The following is a 25,180-nucleotide window of genomic DNA, read 5'->3' on the forward strand; positions in this document are numbered from 1 at the left end:
GTCTGTTGTCCCCACTTGATTCAAGATGTCTACCATCGTTCCTGTACCCAAGAAAGCGAAGGTAACTGAACTAAATGTCTATTCCCCGTAGCACTTATTTCTGTAATCATGAAGTGCTTTGAGAGGCTAGTTACGGTCTGAAACCCTCCCTGTGCAACTGGGTCCTGGACTTCCTGACAGGCCGACCCCAAGTGGTGAAGATAGGCAACAACTCGTCCGCCATGCTGATCCTCAACACAGGGGCCCACATGAGTGCGTGCTCAGCCCCCTCCTGTTCATCCATGACTGTGTGGCCATGCACGTCTCCAACTCAATCATGAAGTTTGCTGACGACACAACAGTGGTAGGCCTGATTACCAACAACAACGAGACAGCTTAACAGGAAGGAGGTGAATGCCGTGGCGGAGTGGTGAAAGGAAAATAACCTCTCCCTCAACGTCAACAAAACGAAGGAGCTGATTGTGGACAACAGGAGACAGCAGAGAGAGCACTCCCCCACCCACATAGACGGGGCCGCTGTGGAGAAGGTAAAAAGTCTCAAGTTTCTCGGCGCACACATCACTGACGACCTGAAATGGTCCCTTCACACAGACAGTGTGGTGAAGAAGGCACAACAGCGCCTCTTCAACCTCAGGAGGCTGAAGAAATTTGTCTTGGCCGCTAAGACCCTCACAAATTTATACAGAGCATCCTGTCGGGCAGTATCACCGCTTGGTACGTCAACTGCACCGTCAGAGACCGCAGGGCTCTCCAGAGGGTAGTGTGGACAGCCCATCGCATCATCTGGGGCACACTGCCTATCCTCCAGGACATCTACTGCAACCGGTGTCACAGAAATGCCAAGAACATCGTCAAGGACTCCAGCCACCCGAGCCACGGCCTGTTCACCCCGCTACCTTCTAGGAGGCGTAGACAGTACAGGTGCATCAAAGCGGGGACTGAGAGACTGATAAACAGATTCTATCTCCAGGCCATCAGAATGTTTAATAGTCACCACTAGCTGGTCTCCGCCCAGTATCCTGCCCTGAACCTCAGACACTGTCACTAGCCGGCAACCACCCGGTACTCTACCCTGCACCTTAGATCCCGCTGCCCTATGTACATATAGTCAACATTGGTCACTTTAATCATGTTTACACACTATTTAACACACTTTATACAGTATATACTGTGTTCTGGTCATGGCTCATGCTGTAAATACCGCTATACTCACCTTTTCTATTAACATATTGTTCATAATGTCTATACACACCATTCACATATATATTACTTATATCCTTGAAGCTAATTTCCTGAAATTCCATACATTTTCCTATGGGGTTTGTACTGTCTATTTATATAATGTTTTCTCGACATAGCTCATTCTAATATTTCTACTACTGTACATGGCATTTTAGTTACACTGTTTATACTCACCGCATATTTATTTATATACTGGATTCCTGACATAGCTCACTCTAATATATCTACTGCTATACATATCATGCCTAGGATATCTTGTGTAAATTCATCCGGTGTAGGTACGTATGGATTGCATTCGGACTACTGTTACAGTGCTATTTGGGTTGGTATTGGATTTTTTTCCCGACATTTCTTGATTTCTTGTCCATTTTTATCTATTTTATTATTTGTGTACCTAACTTTTTTCTGTATTGTTAGGAGCTAGTAAAATAAGCATGTCGCTGCATCCGCTATAACATCTCAAATCAAATCAAATTGTATTGGTCGCGTAACATATTTTGCAGATGTAATCGCAGGTGCAGCTGAATGCTTATGTTTCTATCTCAAACAGTGAAGTTTCCCTAACAATACAAAACAATTCACACAAATCCCTCAAATAAAAATGAAGACATTAAGAAGTATCAGAACGAGCAATGTCAGAGCTCGGAATACGAATATATATACAGTTGAAGTCGGAAGTTTACATACAGTTAGGTTGGAGTCATTAAAACTTGTATTCAACCACTCCGCAAATTTCTTGTTAACAAACTATAGTTTTGGCATGTCGGTTAGGACATCTACTTTGTACATGACACAAGTCATTTTTTTTTAAATTGTTTACAGACAGATTATTTCACTTATAATTCACTGTATCACAATTCCAGTGGGTCAGAAGTTTACATACACTAAGTTGAATGTGCCTTTAAACAGCTTGGAAAATTCCAGAAAATGATGTCATGGCTTTAGAAGCTTCTGATAGGCTAATTGACATCTTTTGAGTCAATTGGAGGTGTACCTGTGGATGTATGTGGATGAAAATCAAAAGAAATCAGCCAAGACCTCAGAAAAAACAATCTAGACCTCCACAAGTCTGGTTTATCCTTGGGGGCAATTTCCAAATGCCTGAAGGTACCACGTTCATCTGTACAAACAATAGTACGCAAGTATAAACACCATGGGACCACGCAGCCGTCATACCGCTCAGGAAGGAGACACGTTCTGTCTCCTAGAGATGAACATACTTTGGTGCGAAAAGTGCCAATCAATGCCAGAATAACAGCAAAGGACCTTGTGAAGATACTGGAGGAAACGGGTACTGCCACTGCTCCAAAACCGCCATTAAAAAAAGCCCGATTACGGTTTGAAACTGCACACGGGGACAAAGATCATACTTTTTGGAGAAATGTCCCCTGGTCTGATTAAAAAAAAATAGAACTGTTCGGCCATAATGACCAACGTGATGTTTGGAGGAAAAAGGGGAAGGCTTGCAAGCCGAAATTCACCATCACAACTGTGAAGCATGGTGGTGGCATCATCATGTTGTGGGGGTACTTTGCTGCAGGAGGGCCTGGTGCACTTCTTAAAATAGATGGCATCATGAGCTAGGGAAATGATGTGGATATATTGAAGTAACATCTCAAGACATCAGTCAGGAAGTTAAAGCTTGGTCGCAAATGGGTCTTCCAAATGGACAATGACCCCAAGCATACTTCCAAAGTTGTGGCAAAATGTCTTAAGGACAACAAAGTCAAGGTATTGGAGTGGCCATCACAAAGCCCTGACCTCAATCCTATAGAAAATTTGGGGGCAGAACTGAAAAAGCGTGTACGAGCAAGGAGGCCTACAAACCTGACACAGTTACACCAACTCTGTCAGGAGGAATGGGCCAAAATTCACCCAACTTATTGTGGGAAGCTTGTGGAAGGCTACCCGAAACATTTGACCCAAGTTAAACAATTTAAAGGCTATGCTAACAAATACTAATTGAGTGTATGTAATCTTCTGACCCACTGGTAATGTGATGAAAGAAATAAAAGCTTAAATAAATCATTCTCTCTACTATTATTCTGACATTTCACATTCTTAAAATAAAGTGGTTATCCTAACTGACCTGAGACAGGGAATTTTTACTTGGATTAAATGTCAGGATTTGTGAAAAACGAAGTTTAAATGTATTAGGCTAAGGTATGTAAAATTCCGACTTCAACTGTACATAGGCGTAGAGGCCCATTATCAGCAACCATCACTCCTGTGTTCCAATAACACATTGTGTTAGCTAATCCAAGTTTATAATTTTAAAAGGCTAATTGATCATTAGAAAACCCTTTTGCAATTATGTTAGCACAGCTGAAAACTGTTGTTCTGATTAAAGAAGCAATAAAACTGGCCTTCTTTAGACTGGTTGAGTACCTGGAACATCAGCATTTGTGGGTTTGATTACAGGCTCAAAATGGCCAGAAACAAAGACCTTTCTTCTGAAACTCGTCAGTCTATTCTTGTTCTGAGAAATTAAGGCTATTCCATGCGAGAAATTGCCAAGAAACTGAAGATCTCGTGTAACGCTGTGTATTAATCCCTTCACAGAACAGCACAAACTTTCTTGGTGCGTGGTGTAGGCACTGGTGGTAATGGGCTGGAGACACGCACCACAAGGCTAGTGCGTGGAGGAGGAACAGGGCTCTGGAGACGCACAGGAAGCCTGGTGCGTGGTGTAGGCACTGGTGGTACTGGGCTGGGGCGGGGAGGTGGCGCCGGAAATACCGGACCGTGCAGGCGTACTGGCTCCCTTGAGCACTGAGCCTGCCCAACCTTACCTGGTTGTATGCTCCCCGTCGCCTGACCAGTGCGGGGAGGTGGAATAACCCGCACCGGGCTATGTAGGCGAACCGGGGACACCATGCGTAAGGCTGGTGCCATGTAAGCCGGCCCGAGGAGACGCACTGGTGGCCAGATGCGTTGGGCCGGCTTCATGACATCCGGCTCAATCCTCAATCTAGATCTACCAGTGCGGGGAGGTGGAATAACCCGCACCGGGCTATGAACACGTACAGGAGACACCATGCGCTCTACTGCGTAACACGGTGTCTGCCCGTACTCTCGCTCTCCATGGTAAGTACAGGGAGTATGCGCAGGTCTCCTACCTGACTTCGCCACACTCCCTTTCAGCCTCCCCCCTAAGAAATGTTTGGGTTGTACTCACGGGCTTCCAGCCTTGCTTCCGTGCTGCCTCCTCATATCGCCTACTCTCGGCTTTAGCTGCCTCCAGCTCTTCACGAGGGAGGCGATATTCTCCCGGTTGTGCCCAAGGTCCCTTTCCATCTAATATCTCCTCCCATGTCCATGAATCCTGTGTAGGTGGGTCCTGTTGCTGTTTCACATGCTGCTTGGTCCTTAGGTGGGTAATTCTGTCACGATCGTCGTAGTGAGGAGAAGAAGTGGACCAAGGCGCAGCGTGTGAGAAATACATCTTCCTTTTATTGTATGAAGACGTAACACGAAACGAAACACTCTTACCACAAAACTAACAAAACAAAACAAACGACCGTGAAGCTATAAACGAAAGTGCACACACAAGCTACTAACGTTCAACATAGACAATTACCCACATAAACCTAGTGCCTATGGCTGCCTTAAATATGGCTCCCAATCAGAGACAATTAATGACATCTGTCTCTGATTGAGAACCATTCAGGCAACCATAGACACAGCTAGACACCTATACTAAACACAAACCCATCTACTCTATTTAACCCCCTAAACCATACAACCACCTTAGACACTACAAAAACACATACATTCCCCATGTCACACCCTGACCTAACTAAAATAATAAAGAAAACAAAGAATACTAAGGCCAGGGTGTGACAGCTACCATCAAAAATATCACCAAAGCAGCCAGAATAATTACAGAGAGCAACGTGAAATACCTAAATACTCATCATAAAACATTTATGAAAAATACATGGTGTACAGCAAATGAAAGATAAACATCTTGTGAATCCAGCCAATATTTCCGATTTTTTTAAGTGTTTTACAGCGAAAACACAATATAGCATTATATTAGCTTACCACAATAGCCAAACACACAACCGCATTCATTCACCGCAAAGATAGCATTCGCAAAAACCAGCAAAAGATATAAAATTAATCACTAACCTTGACCAACTTCATCAGATGACAGTCTTATAACATCATGCTACACAATACATATATGTTTTGTTCGAAAATGTGCATATTTAGAGGTACAAATCTTGGTTTTACATTGTGAATACGTAGCCAAAATGCACAAAATTCTCCGGAGATATTTTGGACAGTCACCTAATCTAATCAAAGAACTCATCATAAACTTTACTAAAAAATACATGTTGGAGAGCAAATGAAAGATACACTAGTTCTTAATGCAATCGCCGTGTTAGATTTTTTAAAATAACTTTACCATAACAAACAGCTTACGTTATAGCGAGACAGCGCTCGCAAAAAGGAAAGAAAATAGGACTAAACATTTTCCACAGAAATACGAAATAACATCATAAATGGTTCTTACTTTTGCTGAGCTTCCATCAGAATCTTGTACAAGGAGTCCTTTGTCCAGAATAAATCTTTGTTTGGTTTTAGAATGTCCTCTTCTCCTGTCGAATTAGCAACATTAGCTAGCCATGTGGCGCGAACATGCCCAAATTCTCCTGACGCAAAGAAAGGAAAATTCCAAAACTCGCAATAAACGTTGAATAAACTGATACAACACGGTTGAAAAAAACTACTTTATGATTTTTTTTATCACATCTATCAAATAAAATCAGAGCCGGAGACATCCACCGTCTATACCGAACGCTTTTCAGAAGCCAATGCTGATGTCCTTCCCGCGCCTAGGTAGAGAAAGGAAATTGTGGTCACGTCATTCCAAGAGCTCTTGTTCGACCTCAGATCAAGCTAGACACCCCATTCTACCTTCCACTGCCTGTTGACATCTAGTGGAAGGCGTATGCAGTGCATGCAAATCCATAGAAATTAGGCAATTGAATAGGCAGGCACTGGAACAGAGCATCGTTATCAGATTTTTCACTTCCTATCTGGAAGTTTGCTGCCAAATGAGTTCTGTTTTACTCACAGATATAATTCAAACAGTTTTAGAAACTTGAGAGTGTTTTCTATCCAATAGTAATAATAATATGCATATTGTACGATCTAAAATAGAGTGCGAGGCCGTTTAAATTGGGCACGATTTTTTCCAAAGTGGAAATAGCGCCCCCCTATTGATGATATTTATTACCCATACACATGTAATTGTTTTAAGAAAGTAATATCAATGACCATCAAGCTTTTAAGTAATAAAAATGTGTCTGTCATCATACAGATTGGGGTGGATAAAGGGGTGATCAAGCAGCGCTCCACCTACTCCATTCTTTGTCCCGTCTCCCCGACACTGCCAGCTTTCCCCTGGTACAACCTCCATAGGTACATCGCCAACAGCCAATCGGAGCCTGACCAGCATGCTGCCGGCACCCAGAAGGACCCATCTAAGAAACACTCAATCTTTCCCCCTCTGGACACACAGAGCTGCACCTCCCCTGATAAATGGCCTCCTTCTCAGTTCAAGATGTCACACCCACACGCTTCACACCGATTTGCTGTCCCATCCCACCCCCTGGCTTCCGGCCCTCCTGCCCGGATGAGACAGACCCATCCGCACGTCCACCCCAGGTCCTCATTGACTGGCCAGGAAAAGGTTAATGATGAGGTCAACAGGCCAGAGATTGCATCGCCTGAGGAATTGTCTGAGGAAGTTCAACGGAGAGGCGCAGAAATTGCGAATATGTATAAAGCACAGCTGAAAGAGAGGATGGCCCAAAAGAGAAAGGAAGAGATTCTGAAGAAAAGGGTAAACAACGATGACAAGAACGATGACACTGAGGCCTCCTGCTCCTCTGCAGTAAAACAATCCAATACCCCTGCCACAGCCCCCGAGCGCCCGGCCAGCCCAGACGCCACGCCAGTGGCCGCCCGAGAGGACACTCAGGGGGACACCCAGCAGGACCTGGCAGAGGTTGTGAATGTGCTCAAGAGGCAATCATCTGATCTATACCTGCCTGACGACGTTTGTGAGGAGTCACTCACATGGAAGTCCATTTACGAGGAGCTGTGCCCGCTCGCTCACAGGGTGAACACAGAAGCTGACTACATCAAGGCGCTCCGCGTCATCACTGAGAAGGCTGTGACTCCCTCGTGCTCGTCTGAGGATGATGTGTCTCAGAGTGTGAGTGAGGTCACAAGTCAGGAGGGGAGTAGTGAAAGTGAGGAGAGCATGAGTGGACAACAGCAGAGATGTCTACACAGGGAACCTTATGGTGAGAGGGACAGGAAGGAGATTGATAGTGGTAAAATGGAAGGGAGATATGCAACCGCCAATGCATTGTCTATGATGGCATCAGAACATTTCAGGCATCCCTGTGATTGGCAGATAGCAGGTTGATTGGCATGTCGGACCCCGCGAACACTGGTAAGTACAACACAACCCACTAATAGCCTACCACATAACACACCGCTGTCTGTGCGGGTCGCTACACAGCCCCCCCACCACAAAGTCCCTCGTCCCCGAGGGAACAAACAAAGTCTCTGAAGCGACCCGGAGGTCTCCTTTGCCTGCCTGGCCGTGATGGTCGTGGAGTGTCCAGATGTGAAACGGGGCTCCATCCGTGGCAGGGGGCTGCCCCTCTGAGACCCAGGGGATGAAGGAAGGGATATGGGGGACAAGGAAGCGGGAACAGGGAATACAGTCCGTGGCTCCGGGGAACCACGCAGTGACACAGGGAGGGAGACAGGGGGAGTGGGCTGTCTGGAGCCTTGTCTGCGGCACCTGGGGGTGGGTGCCTGGAGAATGTCATTGCCAGAGAGGGGAATTGTGGAGGTCCCTGGGGTTTGGGGAGCAGAGGCCCCTCTGTATGGGGCTAACCTGTCCCGGTGCAGTGCCACCTTTCTCCCCCTGGGAGGAAGCTGCACACGGTAAACAACCTCCCCTACCCTCTCCAGGACGCTGCAGGGTCCCACCCAGTGACTGTCCAACTTGGGGCATCTGCCTTTTTTCCTTAGGGGGCTGTAGACCCAGACCAGCTCCCAGCCACAAAGTGCCTTCCCCGGGTGTGCACGTCATAGTTCCTTTTCTGCCTCACAACTGCATTCACCGGATCTCTCTCCTCAGCATGAGGAGGGCAGGCGTGCAGGAGGTGGAGTCTTGGACGGCGGAGCGGCATGCCATGAGGACCATAGGCAGGTGCTTGTCCCAGTCACAATGGTGTTTGGCAGAGACGATGGCCAGCTGCTGTTCAAGCGTTTTGTTGAAGCGCTCCACAAGGCCATCACTTGGATGGAGAGGATGGAGAGGAGTAGTGCGGGTTTTGTGCATACCCAGCCTCTCACACATGGTGGTAAACACACAGGACTCAAAGTTTCTGTCTTGGTCGCTGTGGATGGACTCTGCAGCTCCAAACCTGCTGAACATCCTCGCCGTCAGGGCGTTGACGATGGTCTCTGACTCCTGGTCAGGCAGAGCATAGGCCTCGGGCCATTTTGTGAAATAGTCCATGGCCGTGAGCACCCAGCGGTTTCCACTGTCTGTGGTGGGGAACGGCCCAACTACATCCACTCCCACCCTCTCCATGGTAGCCCCCACTGGGAACTGTTGGAGCTGAGCATGAGAGCGGCCTGGGGGGCCCTTTCTCGCTGTGCAGTTATCACAGCGGCGGCAAAAGTCTTCCACATCCCTCTTGTGCTGCCCCCAGTAAAAGCCCTGACGGAGGCAGCGCAGTGTTTTTGTGACCCCAAAGTGTCCAGTCCCCACCCACCCATGAGTACTCTGGAGCACAGCCTCCCGCAATGCTTTTGGAACCACCACCTGCCACCTCTCCTCTCCCGTAGCTGACTCCTTCCATGCCCACTGTAGCACGCCATCAGTCAGCCGCAGTCGCTCAAACTTTGACCACTACCATTTGGTCGCGAGTAAGAGCGCTGTCACCTCTTTCCAAGGTGGCCTCACCTGCACCTCTACCCACACTAACACTGGCTGTAGGTCTGTGTCCCGTCCCTGCTGCTGCCCCCATTCAGCCACGTCGACAGTCTGCAGCTCACAGCAGACAGGCCCGCTCGCCCGACACACTGTGGCACAGACCCCCTCCTCTGCACACAGCTCTCTCTCCCGTTCCTCTCTCCGCTCACAGTGGCGGCAGCCGTCTACAGTACAGGGCGTTGGAGTGGCGTGCCCCTGCCCTGTGCACCACTGTAAAGTCATACGGCTGAAGCTCCTCCAACCAGCGTGCCACCTGCCCCTCTGGCTCTCTGAAAGACATGAGCCACTGGAGAGCAGAGTGGTCAGTCCTTACAGTAAAGGGCAGGCCACCCAGGTAATACTTGAAGTGTTTTACGGAAGCCGCAACAGCCAAGAGCTCCCGCCGGGTGACACAGTAGCGGCGCTCATGTTTGTCAAATGTTTTGCTGAAGTACGCCACCACTCTCTCCCCCTCTGGCCCCACCTGGGCCAGCACCCCACTGTTAAAGGAATTTAATTCCTATGTTTATCAACCAATTCAATTAAAACACTCTGCCCATACATAAGAATTTGTAAGATACTTATCAGCATAAAATGGACAGAAACCAGTCTTAAAATCAATCAATCAATAGCGTTTATTCTCGAGAGTACTGATCATAATACATTTTACATCAGGTTATATAATAAAGATGATGTCATAGGTTTTAATGTCCATCCTCCTCTCGGATACAATGGCAGTATAGTTAGCGTTCTCATTACTGTCTGCCACCTGTTAAACTATCTGCAACCAACCCAAGGTCTTTCCCCTCCCTGGGTAGATACATCATTCAAGCCTGTTTGAAGATAAACCCATTCTTTCTAACAAGGAACATATTACACTCAGCATTATGATTATAATAAGTTTCATTCATACAGTAACATCTAAGTCAAATGTATACATATTTTAGTCATTTATTCATAAAAATCCCATAACACCCACCCATGCCCACATTGCTCGCGTCTGTGTCCAGGATAAAGGGCAAGGTGAGGTCAGGGGGGGTGAGCACGGGGGCCTCGATCAGTGCACGTTTGAGGGTGTTGAAGGCCTCCTCACACTCCACTGTCCAAGTGAAAGCCTTGTCCTTCGGCAGCAGGCGGTTCAGGGGAGCAGCGACGCCTGAGAAGCCCTGTACAAACCTCCTGTAATACGAGGCCAGGCCCAGGAAGCTCTTCAGCTGACGCTGGTCGGTGGGGGTGGGCCAGTCTCGGACAGCCCCCACCTTGTCCTCCATGGTGCTGATCCCTTCCGTCCCCACTCGGTGGCCCAAGAAGGACACCGCTCTCCTCATGAAGTGGCACTTGTCGGGGTGGAGCTTCAGACCTGCGGCAGCCACCCGCTCCAGCACATGCCGTTGCGCCACCAGGGCTGACTGGAAGGAGCTGCCATGGGCCAGGATGTCATCAAGGTACACCAGACACTGCTGTCGGGGGATGCCATCCAGCACCCTGTCAATCAAACGCTCAAAAGTAGCTGGAGCGTTGCACAGGCCGAAGCACAGGACCTTGAACTGCCAGTGTCCTCTGTTAGTGGAGAACCCAGTTTTGGCTCTGGCCTCTGGGGAGAGGGGCACCTGCCAGTAGCAACTGCTGAGGTCTAGTGAGGAGAACCAGGAGGACCCCCTAACCAGGTCCAGCGACTCATCGATACGTGGTATGGGGTATGAGTCCTTCCTGGTTACCTCATTCAGCCGCCTGTAGTCCGCACAACCTCAGCTTGCCCCCCATCTTTGGAACCACGATGACTGGTTCCAACACAGCCTTGTCTGCCGCCTCCTGGCGTGCCAGCGGGATACGGCGGGGACGCATCTTGATGGGTCGAGCATCACCTGTGTCGATCTCATGCTGCAGCAGATGAGTCTGACCCACCTCTTCCTCACTCAGCGCAAAGCTGTCTCTGAATTCAAACAGCCACTGCCACAACCGTTCCTGCTGCTCGGGGTCAAGACCAACACAGTTCCTCCCCCATATCTCCCTCACTGTAGACAGTGTCCTCTCCTCTCCCATCTGGGGTAGCTGGGCTGGGGGTGTGTGGCCCGGGCTCACAGAGGGCTTTGTCGTGGAGGTAGCTGGGAGAATGTAACACACAGCCGTAGGTGACAGGGGGGCTGGGGAAAAGGCACACACAGATGTGGGGGGGTGGCGGCAGCCATGAGTCTCTGCTGCTTTAACTGTTGGAGTAAAGGGTATGTTGGGTTGAGTGAATGTGACATTAGGGAGGGCCATAGTGACTGCCGGCCCTCCCTGGAAGCTCAGTGTGCCCCCATTTAGGTCTAACTGGCAGCCTGTGCTCCTAAGAAAGTCCAACCCCAGTATGCAAGGGTCCTGCACAGCCGCCACCTACACAGGATGACGCACAGACCTGCCCCCTACTGTCAGAGTCATTATTCCCTTCCCTTTCATGTGTGCCAGCTCACCTGTGACTGTGCGGAGCTGCACAGTTGTGGGCTCACACTGAGTCCAACCTGGCACAATATCTGGCCTCACCAGGGTTACTGTGGACCCAGTGCAGCAGGGCAGAGCAGGGCACCCCCTCCACATGCCCCCCTGCACGGAGGGGGCCATGTGAGCATGTGCCCCAGATTCCTCGTCCCACCGGGTTGACGTCACCCCTTCGGTCCGCCAACCAGAATCCACGCGAAGCACAGTTGACGAAGGACTCATGCTGGCTTCAGCCGCCATCACTCTAACGTCCTCCCTCAAGCGGCCTCTGGGCTCCGATGCCCTGGCGATCTCTTCAGCCAGCTCCTCCGACGTCCATGCACACGCACCTCCTTGGCCATAATTGTCCCCTACCTCCACCTTCACTTTCGGGTTTCCTCAAAGCATTGTCAACCCCCGTTCTCACCTACGGTAGCTAGCCATAGAAGTCCGCTAGCTAGCTGGCTAACTTTTATCAACGTTTTTACTTCTGACACCAATGTAATGACCTGACTAGATCATAAAGGAACAATTGTCCAGAAAGAGGGTTGAGTTTACGAATTGACGGTTTATTAACCCAACTTTACACAGGCTACTGTTTGGCCGTAGCCCACGCCAAATAAACGAAAGATGCCCCACAAGCCAACCGTGACCTTCTCTTGTGAAGCCCAGACGTAAGAGAGAGAACAATGGCTAAACCTGGTCTTAACTTCCAATGCTCCATCCCCCTGCCCAACCCCCCTCCACGCCACTCCGCCAACCACCAGGATGACCAGCATCAGAACATTCCAAGCATCCCCGTGATTGGCAGATAGCAGGTTGATTGGCATGTCGGACCCCGCGAACACTGGCAAGTACAACACAACCCACTAATAGCCTACCACATAACATACCGCTGTCTGTGCGGGTCGCTACAATACTATTTAGCTACCTACATTGATTGATTAATATTCTTATGTAGTGATGTAACCTCCACAAACTACTGGTGTATTCATTAGTCGGATTCCGTTGCAAACGTTTTTGTGTTGCAGTTTGCAACGGAAAGTTTACTCCAAACATAAAACGCTTTGCAAGGACACATTCAGGTAAGTCCCTCCCCGTTTTAGTTCAGTTTGGTTCCTAGAAAGTAAATGGCTTCTGTTGACAAAACGTTTGCAACAGAAAATGTTTTGCTGCAAATCAGACTAATGAATACACCTCTGGACTAATGGCTCTTTCAATGTGTTCTGCTAAACAGGTTGGACACCACAGGACGACAAGAACCTGTTATTCTGGGAATGGAAGTACGGCAAGGGTACTCCCTCTATCCCCTTTGACAGCGTACCCTTCATGTTTATCGGACACAAACTTATGGGATGCCACAGGGGCCAGGGAAAGTGTGGATTCAAGAAGAGGCTGTCAGGATTTGGCCAGGATTGTTCAGGTTTTGGTCACTAGATGCCCCCATTGCGCCTTTTTGAACCTTTTGTTTTTCCCTTGTTCTAGTTATTATTTGCACCTGTGCCTCATTTCCTTGTAGGTATTTAAACCCTTAGTGTTCCTCAGTTCTTTGCTCTGTGTTTGTATGTTAGCACCCAGCCCCAGCCATGCTGTGAACATTTATTTCTCTAGTTGGATTTTCCTGAGGTACTCTGGTTTTGTTCTTGTTTATTTTTGATTATTCTTTTGAGGTTTGTTTTTCCCTGCTGTTCTTACCACTTTGTGGATTTTCATTGTATCTTGGAGGATATTCATTTTTTCTCTTGGCATTACTTTTGACGTTGTGGATTTATATTTTTTGCCTGAAGATCTTTTTCCTTTATTAAACCACCGTCTCTAGTACTGCTGTGTCTGCCTCATCTTCTGGGTTCTGCCAACTATTAGTGACTGTTTCTCACACCGGGTCCTGACAGAGGCAGGAACTTGAGGATCAAAGGGTGCTACTATTTATGATATTCTGAAATGGCTTTTAAGTGTTCCATGTAGCTACAGATTGTTACACCAGATAATGTGATCTAACAAAATATTTTTGGTATCCATTACTGGGAGTTACAGGTTAGATACCGTTTGGTGTAGCACAGAGAATTTTCCACCAACCATATATTGGCAATGCTGTCTTCATCCTTAAGTCTTTGGTTAGATCACATTATCAGGTGTAACAATCTGTAGCTAGGATGTATTTTGCATCTAAACCTGAATCGAATTCATTAGGGCACACTATGGAAAAGCGTTAAAAAGCATTGTGCAACTGAAAACGTAAAGGAGCTTTTCTTATTGGAGTAGAGGTTGTCCCTCCCTATTTCATTACATGTTCTTCCATATGGTGCCTAATGAATACGACCCTGGTTCCATCAATGCTTCTAGGTGGTTGACCAATCTCAACAACCACAACCAATCTCAACAATTCCATTCTTACCTACCACTAATTTTCTCCAACATCCTCAAAGTTCTACAGCTGCACCAATGAGAGCATCCTGACTGGCTGCATCACAGCTTGGTATGGCATCAGCTTTGTATCCGCAAGGCGCTACAGAGGGTAGTGCGTACGGCCCAGTACATCACTGGAGCAGTGCTACCTGCCATCCAGGACTTCTATACCAGGCGGTGTCAAAAGAAGCCCCTAAAATGATCAGACTCCAGCCACCCATGCCATAGACTGTTCTCTCTGCTACAGCACGGCAAGCGGTACCAATGCAACAAGTCTTGAACCAACAGGACTTTGAACCGTGTCTACCCCCAAGCCTTAAGACTGCTAAATAGTTAATCAAATAGCTACCCAGACTATCTGCATTGACCCTTTTTGCACTAACTCTTTTGACTCATCACATACGCTGCCGCTACTGTTTATTATCTATCCTGTTGCCTAGTCACTTTACCCCTACCTATATGTACATATCTACCTCAATAACCTCGTACCCTTGCACACACGGTTGAGGAGGGTTATGTCTATTTCCATCAAACAAGCTCTCCAGACAAACCCAGCCTCGGTGCAGTGGAAGATACAGTATTTCCTCAAAATACCCAGTGTCACTGACCACAAGGGCCATCCTATTGGAAAGGTATTACTATACTATGACCATGGGATCTATTGCATTGGACTCTCTTTAGGCTACATAACTAGTGTCTATATGTCTGTTCGGTAGACAGATGTAATAAAACCTTGATCTCTTAAAATTCCCTGTGGAATACAGGTATCTGACCCTGTAACAGTGGTTAGGGGTATTTTCTCCCTACTTAACAAAAGCCACTCACTCCTCGTTCCCTCAGGGTGCAGATCAGATGGACGACAGGGTCAAAGGTTACATCCGAGCGTTGGTGCAGCAGGGGGTGAGGAAGGTGAAGGAGGTAAAGAACCAGATGGTCCAGTACGTGTGGACGGAGCTGTACCGAGACACGACCCCGCCGCCGCTGAGGCGCTTCTTCCCCACAGAGAAAACCATCCATGCCGTCATGGCTCAGGTCATCGCAGAGGAACACTACAGCAACATAGACCTGGTCAACCTGCTGGTGAGAAGGCTGTGCTGCACTCCATCATTCCCACCTATTCATCAGATATTTGGATTGTCTTCTGAGATAAGGCCATTGGGGCTTGTGGTGTTAGCTGTATGTTTTCAATGCAATTTATGAACAGTTTGTATGCACATTTTACTGACTATTGTTTCATTAGTCTACTTTTTGATATAGTCCCAAAACATTCTGCATGTCAACATTCATGCTTTCAGTATATATTGCTTTCAGTCTCCTGATGCCCAAAATTAAGCAAGTGAATATGTTGGGTAAGGATAAACCGACAGTTGTGCTGAGCACATGAGACATTGATACGTTATATTCTTCTAGAATCAATGAGTAAATATCAAGAATTGAAATGACAATTGAATAGTTTCCAAAATCCCAGTCTGTAGCTTTCAGTTTGGATGATTGTGTGTCAGTGCCTGTTTCTGTGCATGATAGAAAGACACTTGACAAGGCTTTATTATACAATTCAGGAACGCACATGCAGAGTTTTCCACGGATTCAAGAAAAATGAAAATGCACAACAGCTTTGTGGTACGTTATCCTTACATGGGAAGAGCAGAGAGCCACTGAAAATGTTGTCATCAGACCAGAGCCTGGAGTCTTTCCAGAGACTCCTTTCACCACCAACAAGGCTGTGTTTACTAATTGATCTTTTCACATCAGATCTTTTTCAGAACTGATCTGATTGGTCAAAAGACCAATTAGTGAAAAAAAGATCAGATCTAGGCTGCCTGTCTAAACGCAGCCAGAGTCACTAATTTGGATACATAGTCATTGCCTCCATTGCAATTTTAGTAATTTAGCAGACGTTCTCATCCAGAGTGACTTACATGAGCAATTAGGGTAAAGTGCCTTGCTCAAAGGGCACAGACAGATTTTTCACCTAGTCGGCTGATTCTAACCAGAAACCTTTCTATTACTGGCCCAACGCTCTTAACCGCTAGGCTACCTTGGCTGGGCCTGGCTGCAAGTGGGTGAGCCCTCCAAGGCCCACCCAATGGCTGCACCCCTGTACAGTCATGTGAAATCCATAGATTAGGGACTAATGAATTAATTTCAATTGACCTCCTTATATGGACTGTAACTCAGTAAATTCTTTGAAGTTGCGTTCATATTGGCCTTCCGTTGGCGCAGCGGTCTAAAGCACTGCATCTCAGTGCAAGAGGCGTCACTACAGTCCCTGGTTTGATTCCAGGCTGTATCACATTCGGCTGTGATTGGGAGTCCCATAGGGTGACAATTGTAAAAATTCTGTAATGTTGCAATAATGCATTCATGCAGGAGGAAATGCAATGATTGCGCTAGTGCATATGCGTGAAAGTGGTCTGCACATTATCCCCGGAGATGCCAAACTCGGGCAAAGTGTCCCCCATATGACGTCACAGTGATGTCATAATGAGTGGAGAAAAAACACCTGCATCAGAGACAGTGCAAAGGTTTTCATACTCTGCCACATCCTGAAGAGTTACCTTGTTGTACATTTACTACTGGAATCTACATTGAATTTACAACATGTACAGTTTTTCTTATGAATACATTACATTTACATTTAAGTCATTTAGCAGACGCTCTTATCCAGAGCGACTTACAAATTGGTGCATTCACCTTATGATATCCAGTGGAACAACCACTTTACAATAGTGCATCTAACTCTTTTAAGGGGGGGGGGGTTAGAAGGATTACTTTATCCTATCCTAGGTATTCCTTAAAGAGGTGGGGTTTCAGGTGTCTCCGGAAGGTGGTGATTGACTCCGCTGACCTGGCGTCGTGAGGGAGTTTGTTCCACCATTGGGGTGCCAGAGTAGCGAACAGTTTTGACTGGGCTGAGCGGGAACTGTACTTCCTCAGAGGTAGGGAGGCGAGCAGGCCAGAGGTGGATGAACGCAGTGCCCTTGTTTGGGTGTAGGGCCTGATCAGAGCCTGAAGGTACGGAGGTGCCGTTCCCCTCACAGCTCCGTAGGCAAGCACCATGGTCTTGTAGCGGATGCGAGCTTCAACTGGAAGCCAGTGGAGAGAGCGGAGGAGCGGGGTGACGTGAGAGAACTTGGGAAAGTTGAACACCAGACGGGCTGCGGCGTTCTGGATGAGTTGTAGGGGTTTAATGGCACAGGCAGGGAGCCCAGCCAACAGCGAGTTGCAGTAATCCAGACGGGAGATGACAAGTGCCTGGATTAGGACCTGCGCCGCTTCCTGCGTGAGGCAGGGTCGTACTCTGCGAATGTTGTAGAGCATGAACCTACAGGAACGGGTCACCGCCTTGATGTTAGTTGAGAACGACAGGGTGTTGTCCAGGATCACGCCAAGGTTCTTAGCACTCTGGGAGGAGGACACAATGGAGTTGTCAACCGTGATGGCGAGATCATGGAACGGGCAGTCCTTCCCCGGGAGGAAGAGCAGCTCCGTCTTGCCGAGGTTCAGCTTGAGGTGGTGATCCGTCATCCACACTGATATGTCTGCCAGACATGCAGAGATGCGATTCACCACCTGGTTATCAGAGGGGGGAAAGGAGAAGATTAATTGTGTGTCGTCTGCATAGCAATGATAGGAGAGACCATGTGAGGATATGACAGAGCCAAGTGACTTGGTGTATAGCGAGAATATGAGAGGGCCTAGAACAGAGCCCTGGGGGACACCAGTGGTGAGAGCACGTGGTGCGGAGACAGATTCTCGCCACGCCACCTGGTAGGAGCGACCTGTCAGGTAGGACGCAATCCAAGCGTGGGCCGTGCCGGAGATGCCCAGCTCGGAGAGGGTGGAGAGGAGGATCTGATGGTTCACAGTATCAAAGGCAGCCGATAGGTCTAGAAGGATGAGAGCAGAGGAGAGAGAGTTAGCTTTAGCAGTGCGGAGCGCCTCCGTGACACAGAGAAGAGCAGTCTCAGTTGAATGACTAGTCTTGAAATCTGACTGATTTGGATCAAGAAGGTCATTCTGAGAGAGATAGCAGGAGAGCTGGCCAAGGACGGCACGTTCAAGAGTTTTGGAGAGAAAAGAAAGAAGGGATACTGGTCTGTAGTTGTTGACATCGGAGGGATCGAGTGTAGGTTTTTTCAGAAGGGGTGCAACTCTCGCTCTCTTGAAGACGGAAGGGACGTAGCCAGCGGTCAAGGATGAGTTGATGAGCGAGGTGAGGTAAGGGAGAAGGTCTCCGGAAATGGTCTGGAGAAGAGAGGAGGGGATAGGGTCAAGCGGGCAGGTTGTTGGGCGGCCGGCCGTCACAAGACGCGAGATTTCATCTGGAGAGAGAGGGGAGAAAGAGGACAAAGCACAGGGTAGGGCAGTGTGAGCAGAACCAGCGGTGTCGTTTGACTTAGCAAACGAGGATCGGATGTCGTCGACCTTCTTTTCAAAATGGTTGACGAAGTCATCAGCAGAGAGGGAGGAGGGGGGAGGAGGGGGAGGAGGATTCAGGAGGGAGGAGAAGGTGGCAAAGAGCTTCCTAGGGTTAGAGGCAGATGCTTGGAATTTAGAGTGGTAGAAATTGGCTTTAGCAGCAGAGACAGAAGAGGAGAATGTAGAGAGGAGGGAGTGAAAGGATGCCAGGTTCGCAGGGAGGCGAGTTTTCCTCCATTTCCGCTCGGCTGCCCGGAGCCCTGTTCTGTGAGCTCGCAATGAGTCGTCGAGCCACGGAGCAGGAGGGGAGGACCGAGCCGGCCTGGAGGATAGGGGACATAGAGAGTCAAAGGATGCAGAAAGGGAGGAGAGGAGGGTTGAGGAGGCAGAATCAGGAGATAGGTTGGAGAAGGTTTGAGCAGAGGGAAGAGATGATAGGATGGAAGAGGAGAGAGTAGCGGGGGAGAGAGAGCGAAGGTTGGGACGGCGCGATACCATCCGAGTAGGGGCAGTGTGGGAAGTGTTGGATGAGAGCGAGAGGGAAAAGGATACAAGGTAGTGGTCGGAGACTTGGAGGGGAGTTGCAATGAGATTAGTGGAAGAACAGCATCTAGTAAAGATGAGGTCAAGCGTATTGCCTGCCTTGTGAGTAGGGGGGGAAGGTGAGAGGGTGAGGTCAAAAGAGGAGAGGAGTGGAAAGAAGGAGGCAGAGAGGAATGAGTCAAAGGTAGACGTGGGGAGGTTAAAGTCACCCAGAACTGTGAGAGGTGAGCCATCCTCAGGAAAGGAACTTATCAGGGCGTCAAGCTCATTGATGAACTCTCCAAGGGAACCTGGAGGGCGATAAATGATAAGGATGTTAAGCTTGAAAGGGCTGGTAACTGTGACAGCATGGAATTCAAAGGAGGCGATAGACAGATGGGTCAGGGGAGAAAGAGAGAATGTCCACTTGGGAGAGATGAGGATCCCAGTGCCACCACCCCGCTGACCAGAAGCTCTCGGGGTGTGCGAGAACACGTGGGCAGACGAGGAGAGAGCAGTATATAGAATACATTTCTTTGTTGTTGTCCCATAATTTTCACTTAGCAAAAATGAGTTAATGTCAACGCAAAATTGATTGTGAGGACGAACAAAGGTATTTTTTACATAGTCCTATGTGCCATGGTCAAAAGTAGTAAACTATGTAGGGAATAGGGTCCCATCAGAGGACAACCACTCATGATGCATCATGTACAGTATCTGTGAAGTGATACACATTGCTACAGTGTGGTTTTTACTATGTTTATGAGCTGACTAGTACTAAATATACTGTATTTCAAACATAGAAATGGATAAATTGGTTTATAGGCCTATGTGGCTCTGGTGTTTGCTGTCTGTCAGGGTGGGTGTGGTCTCCCATGGCACCACATTACATCACAATTGTGATGTCATAAATGATTGTATTCTGATATGATGACAGCCTAAATGGTTTGACATAGCGTTACTCTCATATTACGGCAACACTTACAAGTTCAATTCAGGGTCAAAATCATTTCTATATTTTGGATGGTTATTTTTGAAGTGATTGGTGGTAAGTAGTTGTGACCACTTGTGATTTAGTGTGAAAAGGCCTACTTTGTGACACAATTTAATTTAGATGATTTAAATAATAATATTTTGAAGCCATATTGTATCTTTTTCAGGATTACTGTAATTGAAGGAACTATGGGAAAGTTCTCCTTCCCAAGGCTCATCATAAGAATGGTTAGAATCTCTTTTCTCTCACCACCCTCATAGTCAAAACTCCAGTGATTTAAAATCATCACTTTGACATATAGGCCTATGAGCTTTTCTAGAATTGAAAATAACAAACTTGTATCACGATAACCTCATTACTGACTGCATGTTTGTCATCATTTTCATTTCTAGCCATGGGCAAAGCGGACTGCACAGGACGATTTCTGCACAGAAACTACTGAACTCCACAGGCCCAGAACACACCAGCCTCACAACTCCTCACAACTCCCCAGCCTTAATGTAAGTCCCATCTGCAGGCTAAATCTACGACCCACTAAAGTGGTCCAGACTAATCATGTATGGCCAATCAGTGTAAACTTTGTACTAACTACGGCTTGATCTAGTGTCAACATTATACCTTATTGATATTGTATATCAATGAAATACAATGGAAGGCACATAATAATCCAATGAGTAAAATAAAATATACCATGTTCTATTCTCAATATCCCTACTGCCCTAAAGGTGTGTAGGCAGGGCAAGGAGAACACCGATTCAACCCAGAAGAAGAGGAAAAAGAAGAGGCTAAATGAGAAGGGAACCCAGGTTGAACTAGGCATGCGGGAGGATATCCATGACCTTGACCTCGCCCATTGGAGATTGGCTAGAGAGACATGGAGAACTGAGCGAGGAAACATGAGGGAGATTAAGGCGCTGTATGGAGAAATATTTAGGCTGCACCAACTCTTGGAGGAGGTAACAAGAGCAGTTTTCTTTAATCAGACTTTCATATAAGTAGATATACTGTAGTTGCTTTAGATGTTCCCAATCCTGATACACAGAAATGAGATCTAAATAGATAGAATAGTGAAATAAGAAGGCAAGAAAAAAACGGAACACTGGAAGTATTCAGAGGAAGGTCTGCATTCTGCACTGGTAGTATTCTCAGGAAGGTCTGCATTCTGCACTGGTAGTATTCTTAAGAAGGTCTGCATTCTGCAATGGTAGTATTCTTAGGAAGGTCTGCATTCTTAGACAAAAGTTGAAAAAGAATGGAAGAATTTCTGAATTGGAATGATTCCAAAAGTTCATTTTCCTAATAGGCTAATATACAGTAATAAAACATGTTTTCTCTATGATATTTATTACCCATACACATGTAATTGTTTTAAGATGGTAATAACAATCACCATCAAGCTTTTAAGTAATACAAATGTGTCTGTCATCATACAGATTGGGGTGGATAAAGGGGTGATCAAGCAGCGCTCCACCTCCTCCATTCTTTGTCCCGTCTCCCCAACACTGCCAGCTTTCCCCTGGTACAACCTCCATAGGTACATCGCCAACAGCCAATCGGAGCCTGACCAGCATGCTGCCGGCACCCAGAAGGACCCATCTAAGAAACACTCAATCTTTCCCCCTCTGGACACACAGAGCTGCACCTCCCCTGATAAATGGCCTCATTCTCAGTTCAAGAAGTCACACCCACACGCTTCACACCGATTTGCTGTCCCATCCCACCCCCTGGCTTCCGGCCCTCCTGCCCGGATGAGACAGACCCATCCGCACGTCCACCCCAGGTCCTCATTGACTGGCCAGGAAAAGGTTAAGGATGAGGTCAACAGGCCAGAGATTGCATCGCCTGAGGAATTGTCTGAGGAAGTTCAACGGAGAGGCGCAGAAATTGCGAATATGTATAAGGCACAGCTGAAAGAGAGGATGGCCCAAAAGAGAAAGGAAGAGATTCTGAAGAAAAGGGTAAACAACGATGACAAGAACGATGACACTGAGGCCTCCTGCTCCTCTGCAGTAGAACAATCCAATACCCCTGCCACAGCCCCCGAGCGCCCGGCCAGCCCAGACGCCACGCCAGTGGCCGCCCGAGAGGACACTCAGGGGGAAACCCAGCAGGACCTGGCAGAGGTTGTGAATGTGCTCAAGAGGCAATCATCTGATCTATACCTGCCTGACGACGTTTGTGAGGAGTCACTCACATGGAAGTCCATTTACGAGGAGCTGTGCCCGCTCGCTCACAGGGTGAACACAGAAGCTGACTACATCAAGGCGCTCCGCGTCATCACTGAGAAGGCTGTGACTCCCTCGTGCTCGTCTGAGGATGATGTGTCTCAGAGTGTGAGTGAGGTCACAAGTCAGGAGGGGAGTAGTGAAAGTGAGGAGAGCATGAGTGGACAACAGCAGAGATGTCTACACAGGGAACCTTATGGTGAGAGGGACAGGAAGGAGATTGATAGTGGTAAAATGGAAGGGAGATATGCAACCGCCAATGCATTGTCTATGATGGCAAGCCGAGGGAAAGAAGAGCTTAATGCCATGAGCTACGCAGACAGGATCAAATATTTCAAGGACGAGGCTAAGAGAAATGAAGAGATGATGAAGATTGAAAGGAGGAAGGAAAAAGCCAGGGACGAAGAGCTCAAAAAGTGGGAAAAGAGACAGAAGAAATTGAAGAAATTGAATGAGGAGGAAAGGAAAAGGACAGAAAATATGGAAAAAAACAAGTTAGAAGAGCAGAGGAAAAGGGAGAAGGCAGAGATGAAACTAAAGATCGAACATCAGAAAAAGAGACAAGAGGAAGAGAAAAAAAGAGAGAAAAAAGAAACAAACAAGCAGGAGATGCAACAGAAGGCCCGTGCAAAAGAAGAGAAAAAGAGGGCAGAGGAAGAGAAAAAGATGGAGAAAAAGAGGGCAGAGATGTTGAAAAAGATTGAGAAACAGAGGATGGAGGAGGAGAGGAACAGGGAAAAGGAGAGAATGAAGGTGTTGGAGATGCAGCAAAAGGCACGAGAGAAAGAAGAGAAGAGGAGGAAAGAGGAACAGAAAAGGAGATTGAAGATACAGCAGGAACAAGAGAAGGAGGAACAGAAAAGGCAGACAAGGATACGGGACGAGGATAAGAAGAGAGCAGAGCTTCAAAGAATAAAAGATCACGAGGCCAGGTTCAAGATGGAGATGGAGAAACTGTATGAGAGAGAAGAGAGGAATGCACAGATTGAAAGAGAAAAGAGGCGTGCGCTGTGTCAGAAAAAAGGGCAGACACAGAGAGCAAAACAGGTGGTGGCATACGAGGTCACAGCGTCTACATCTGACGCCTCTGTGCGGAGGGAAGAGAGGGAGCAGCGTCCAGAGACCGCTCACACACAGTCTGCGAAGAGGAGAACAAGGAAGAAGCAGAAGAAAGCGGCGGACGAGGCATTGACAACTTTTGAGTAGATGACAAAAGAAAATACTAACAAAAAAAATGAGAAAATAAGCAAAAGGAGGAAAATATTATAAGGAAGCCAGGCATGAGGGTGAAGAGGAGGAAACATGAGAGAGGAGGAAGGGAGACCAGAGTGGTTTATCAGGAGGTCAGTAGAAGATACAGAATTCAAGTTCTGATGGACAGAATCAGGAAGGACCATGGGATAAAAGGTAAATGAGATTAGCAGTAAAGAGCTGAGTGGATCAAAAGAAAGTAATGGAAAACACAAGGGGGGAGGCAAGATAAACAGAGACCCAGAAAAAAGAGGTGAAAACATTTTATAAGAGTAAAAGAGAGGAGATTGAACTAGAATTCCGATGGACATATGGCCAAAATAACTATCTAAATAACTAAGGATGAGCAGAAAAGGAGAAGACCAAGAGCACAGGAAAAAGAGCCAACAGACATGTCAAAAAGAACTGAAGTCTGCCTCTTCTACTTCTCTTTTAAAGTTGCTTTGGTTTCCTTTTGTCCTCTTTCCAAGCCTGTTCAAGTCTGAGATAGATGAAAAGAGCAGCCAAAGAAACAGATCTGTTGAAGCATCAATAGGAAAGGATGTAAGGGAGGGAGGCAGGAAGAGGAAAACACAGAAGAGCAGATGAGGTAAGTGCTTGGGCTTGTGATGAGAGGATAGGGGCTCCAGAACTGGGGTTCATGATTGACAATTCTCAGACAAATGTATTACTGTGAATCCCATTTGTTCAATAACTGTTTGATTCATTCCTGACAGGATATAATTGTTTTACAGGAGCACTCTATGTTCTGCTTCCATGTGGATTGACAGCATTGCTTTCATGAGCTGCTGGAGGACACCATGGAGGAAGAGGGTTTATGATAGGCAGTTTGCCATGGCCCTAAATGGGCTTTTGGATGTTAATTCTTCCTGCTTTATATCATACAACTTTACAATAAAAATGAATTGCAAGCATCAGCCTTTTCTGTTTGATTGTGATCAGTGCAGTAGTAATAAGATTGGTGTAAACCCAATGAATATTCTGGCAGTAGTGTTCAGTTGGTATAAAATAGTGTGATAAGAAATGATCAACATCTTATGAAAACAATATGGAAATAGAAATATCAAAAGAAGTGTTGCATTTACTTAGTAATAGCTATTTCTCCCTCATAGAGAATGGTGTCCTTGTTGTGATCAGTCCATCGACAAATGCATGTATGCGCGCACACACCCCCACAGAGAGTTAGTCATGATTTCCCTGAGTCATCAGACTCTGGTGAAGGTTTCTTTGCATCTTGAGCAGTCTGTGTTGTATCCTTGCCGGACTCATCTATAACAATATCGAAGGCCGCCTCTTCTTCTACCCTCTTCACTTTCTCCCCTTTCGCTGCAAGGATTTCCTCAATGTTCCTTTAGGGAAAAAAACATGAATAATAAATAAAAATATTCAGGAATAATACTCGTCTTAAGGAGGCTACACACTTCATGCAAACAGAGCGAAGGAGCATCGTATATAGTTTGTTCCAAAACTCAAGTACCTACAACTGTGTGAGAAAATGATGCTGCATTTGCGTGAAGGGTGTAGGGCCCTTTAGTCCACACAAACGTTACAGCCTATTAATACGGGATTCACTTATGACTGCAGTTCCATTTCTCTTCTGTGCAAATCACTATCAATAGGGATAATACATATCCTTGTGGCCAA

The 25,180-nt window shown here is 47.0% G+C and overlaps 1 protein-coding gene and 1 long non-coding RNA gene across 3 annotated transcripts; both read left to right on the top strand.

Annotated features, from left to right (window-relative positions):
• The first annotated feature begins 15,094 nt into the window (after positions 1–15,094).
• Positions 15,095–21,360, top strand: LOC139562582 (uncharacterized). The gene is made up of 3 exons (XR_011672409.1): positions 15,095–15,202; positions 20,227–20,287; positions 20,453–21,360. It is a non-coding gene; the product is annotated as an uncharacterized lncRNA (long non-coding RNA).
• Positions 21,361–21,383: 23 nt separating this feature from the next.
• Positions 21,384–24,453, top strand: LOC139562581 (golgin subfamily A member 6-like protein 22). Of its 2 annotated transcripts, none has more exons than XM_071380372.1 (2): positions 21,384–24,125; positions 24,271–24,453. In XM_071380372.1, exon 1 carries the CDS (start codon positions 21,434–21,436, stop codon positions 23,489–23,491), a length of 2,058 nt encoding a protein of 685 aa, XP_071236473.1. In that variant the 5' UTR covers positions 21,384–21,433; the 3' UTR covers positions 23,492–24,125; positions 24,271–24,453. The 2 variants fall into 2 exon arrangements, with proteins under 2 accessions (XP_071236473.1, XP_071236474.1); XM_071380373.1 differs by having other exon boundaries at positions 21,384–23,692; positions 24,007–24,453.
• The last annotated feature ends 727 nt before the right edge of the window (positions 24,454–25,180 follow it).

The sequence above is a fragment of the Salvelinus alpinus genome, chromosome 32 (assembly GCF_045679555.1).
Source record: "Salvelinus alpinus chromosome 32, SLU_Salpinus.1, whole genome shotgun sequence".
NCBI lineage: Eukaryota > Metazoa > Chordata > Actinopteri > Salmoniformes > Salmonidae > Salvelinus > Salvelinus alpinus.

Coding starts and splice junctions, on each gene's coding strand:
- LOC139562581 (XM_071380372.1), top strand. CDS start 21,434: ATGGTAATAACAATCACCATCAAGCTTTTAAGTAATACAAATGTGTCT.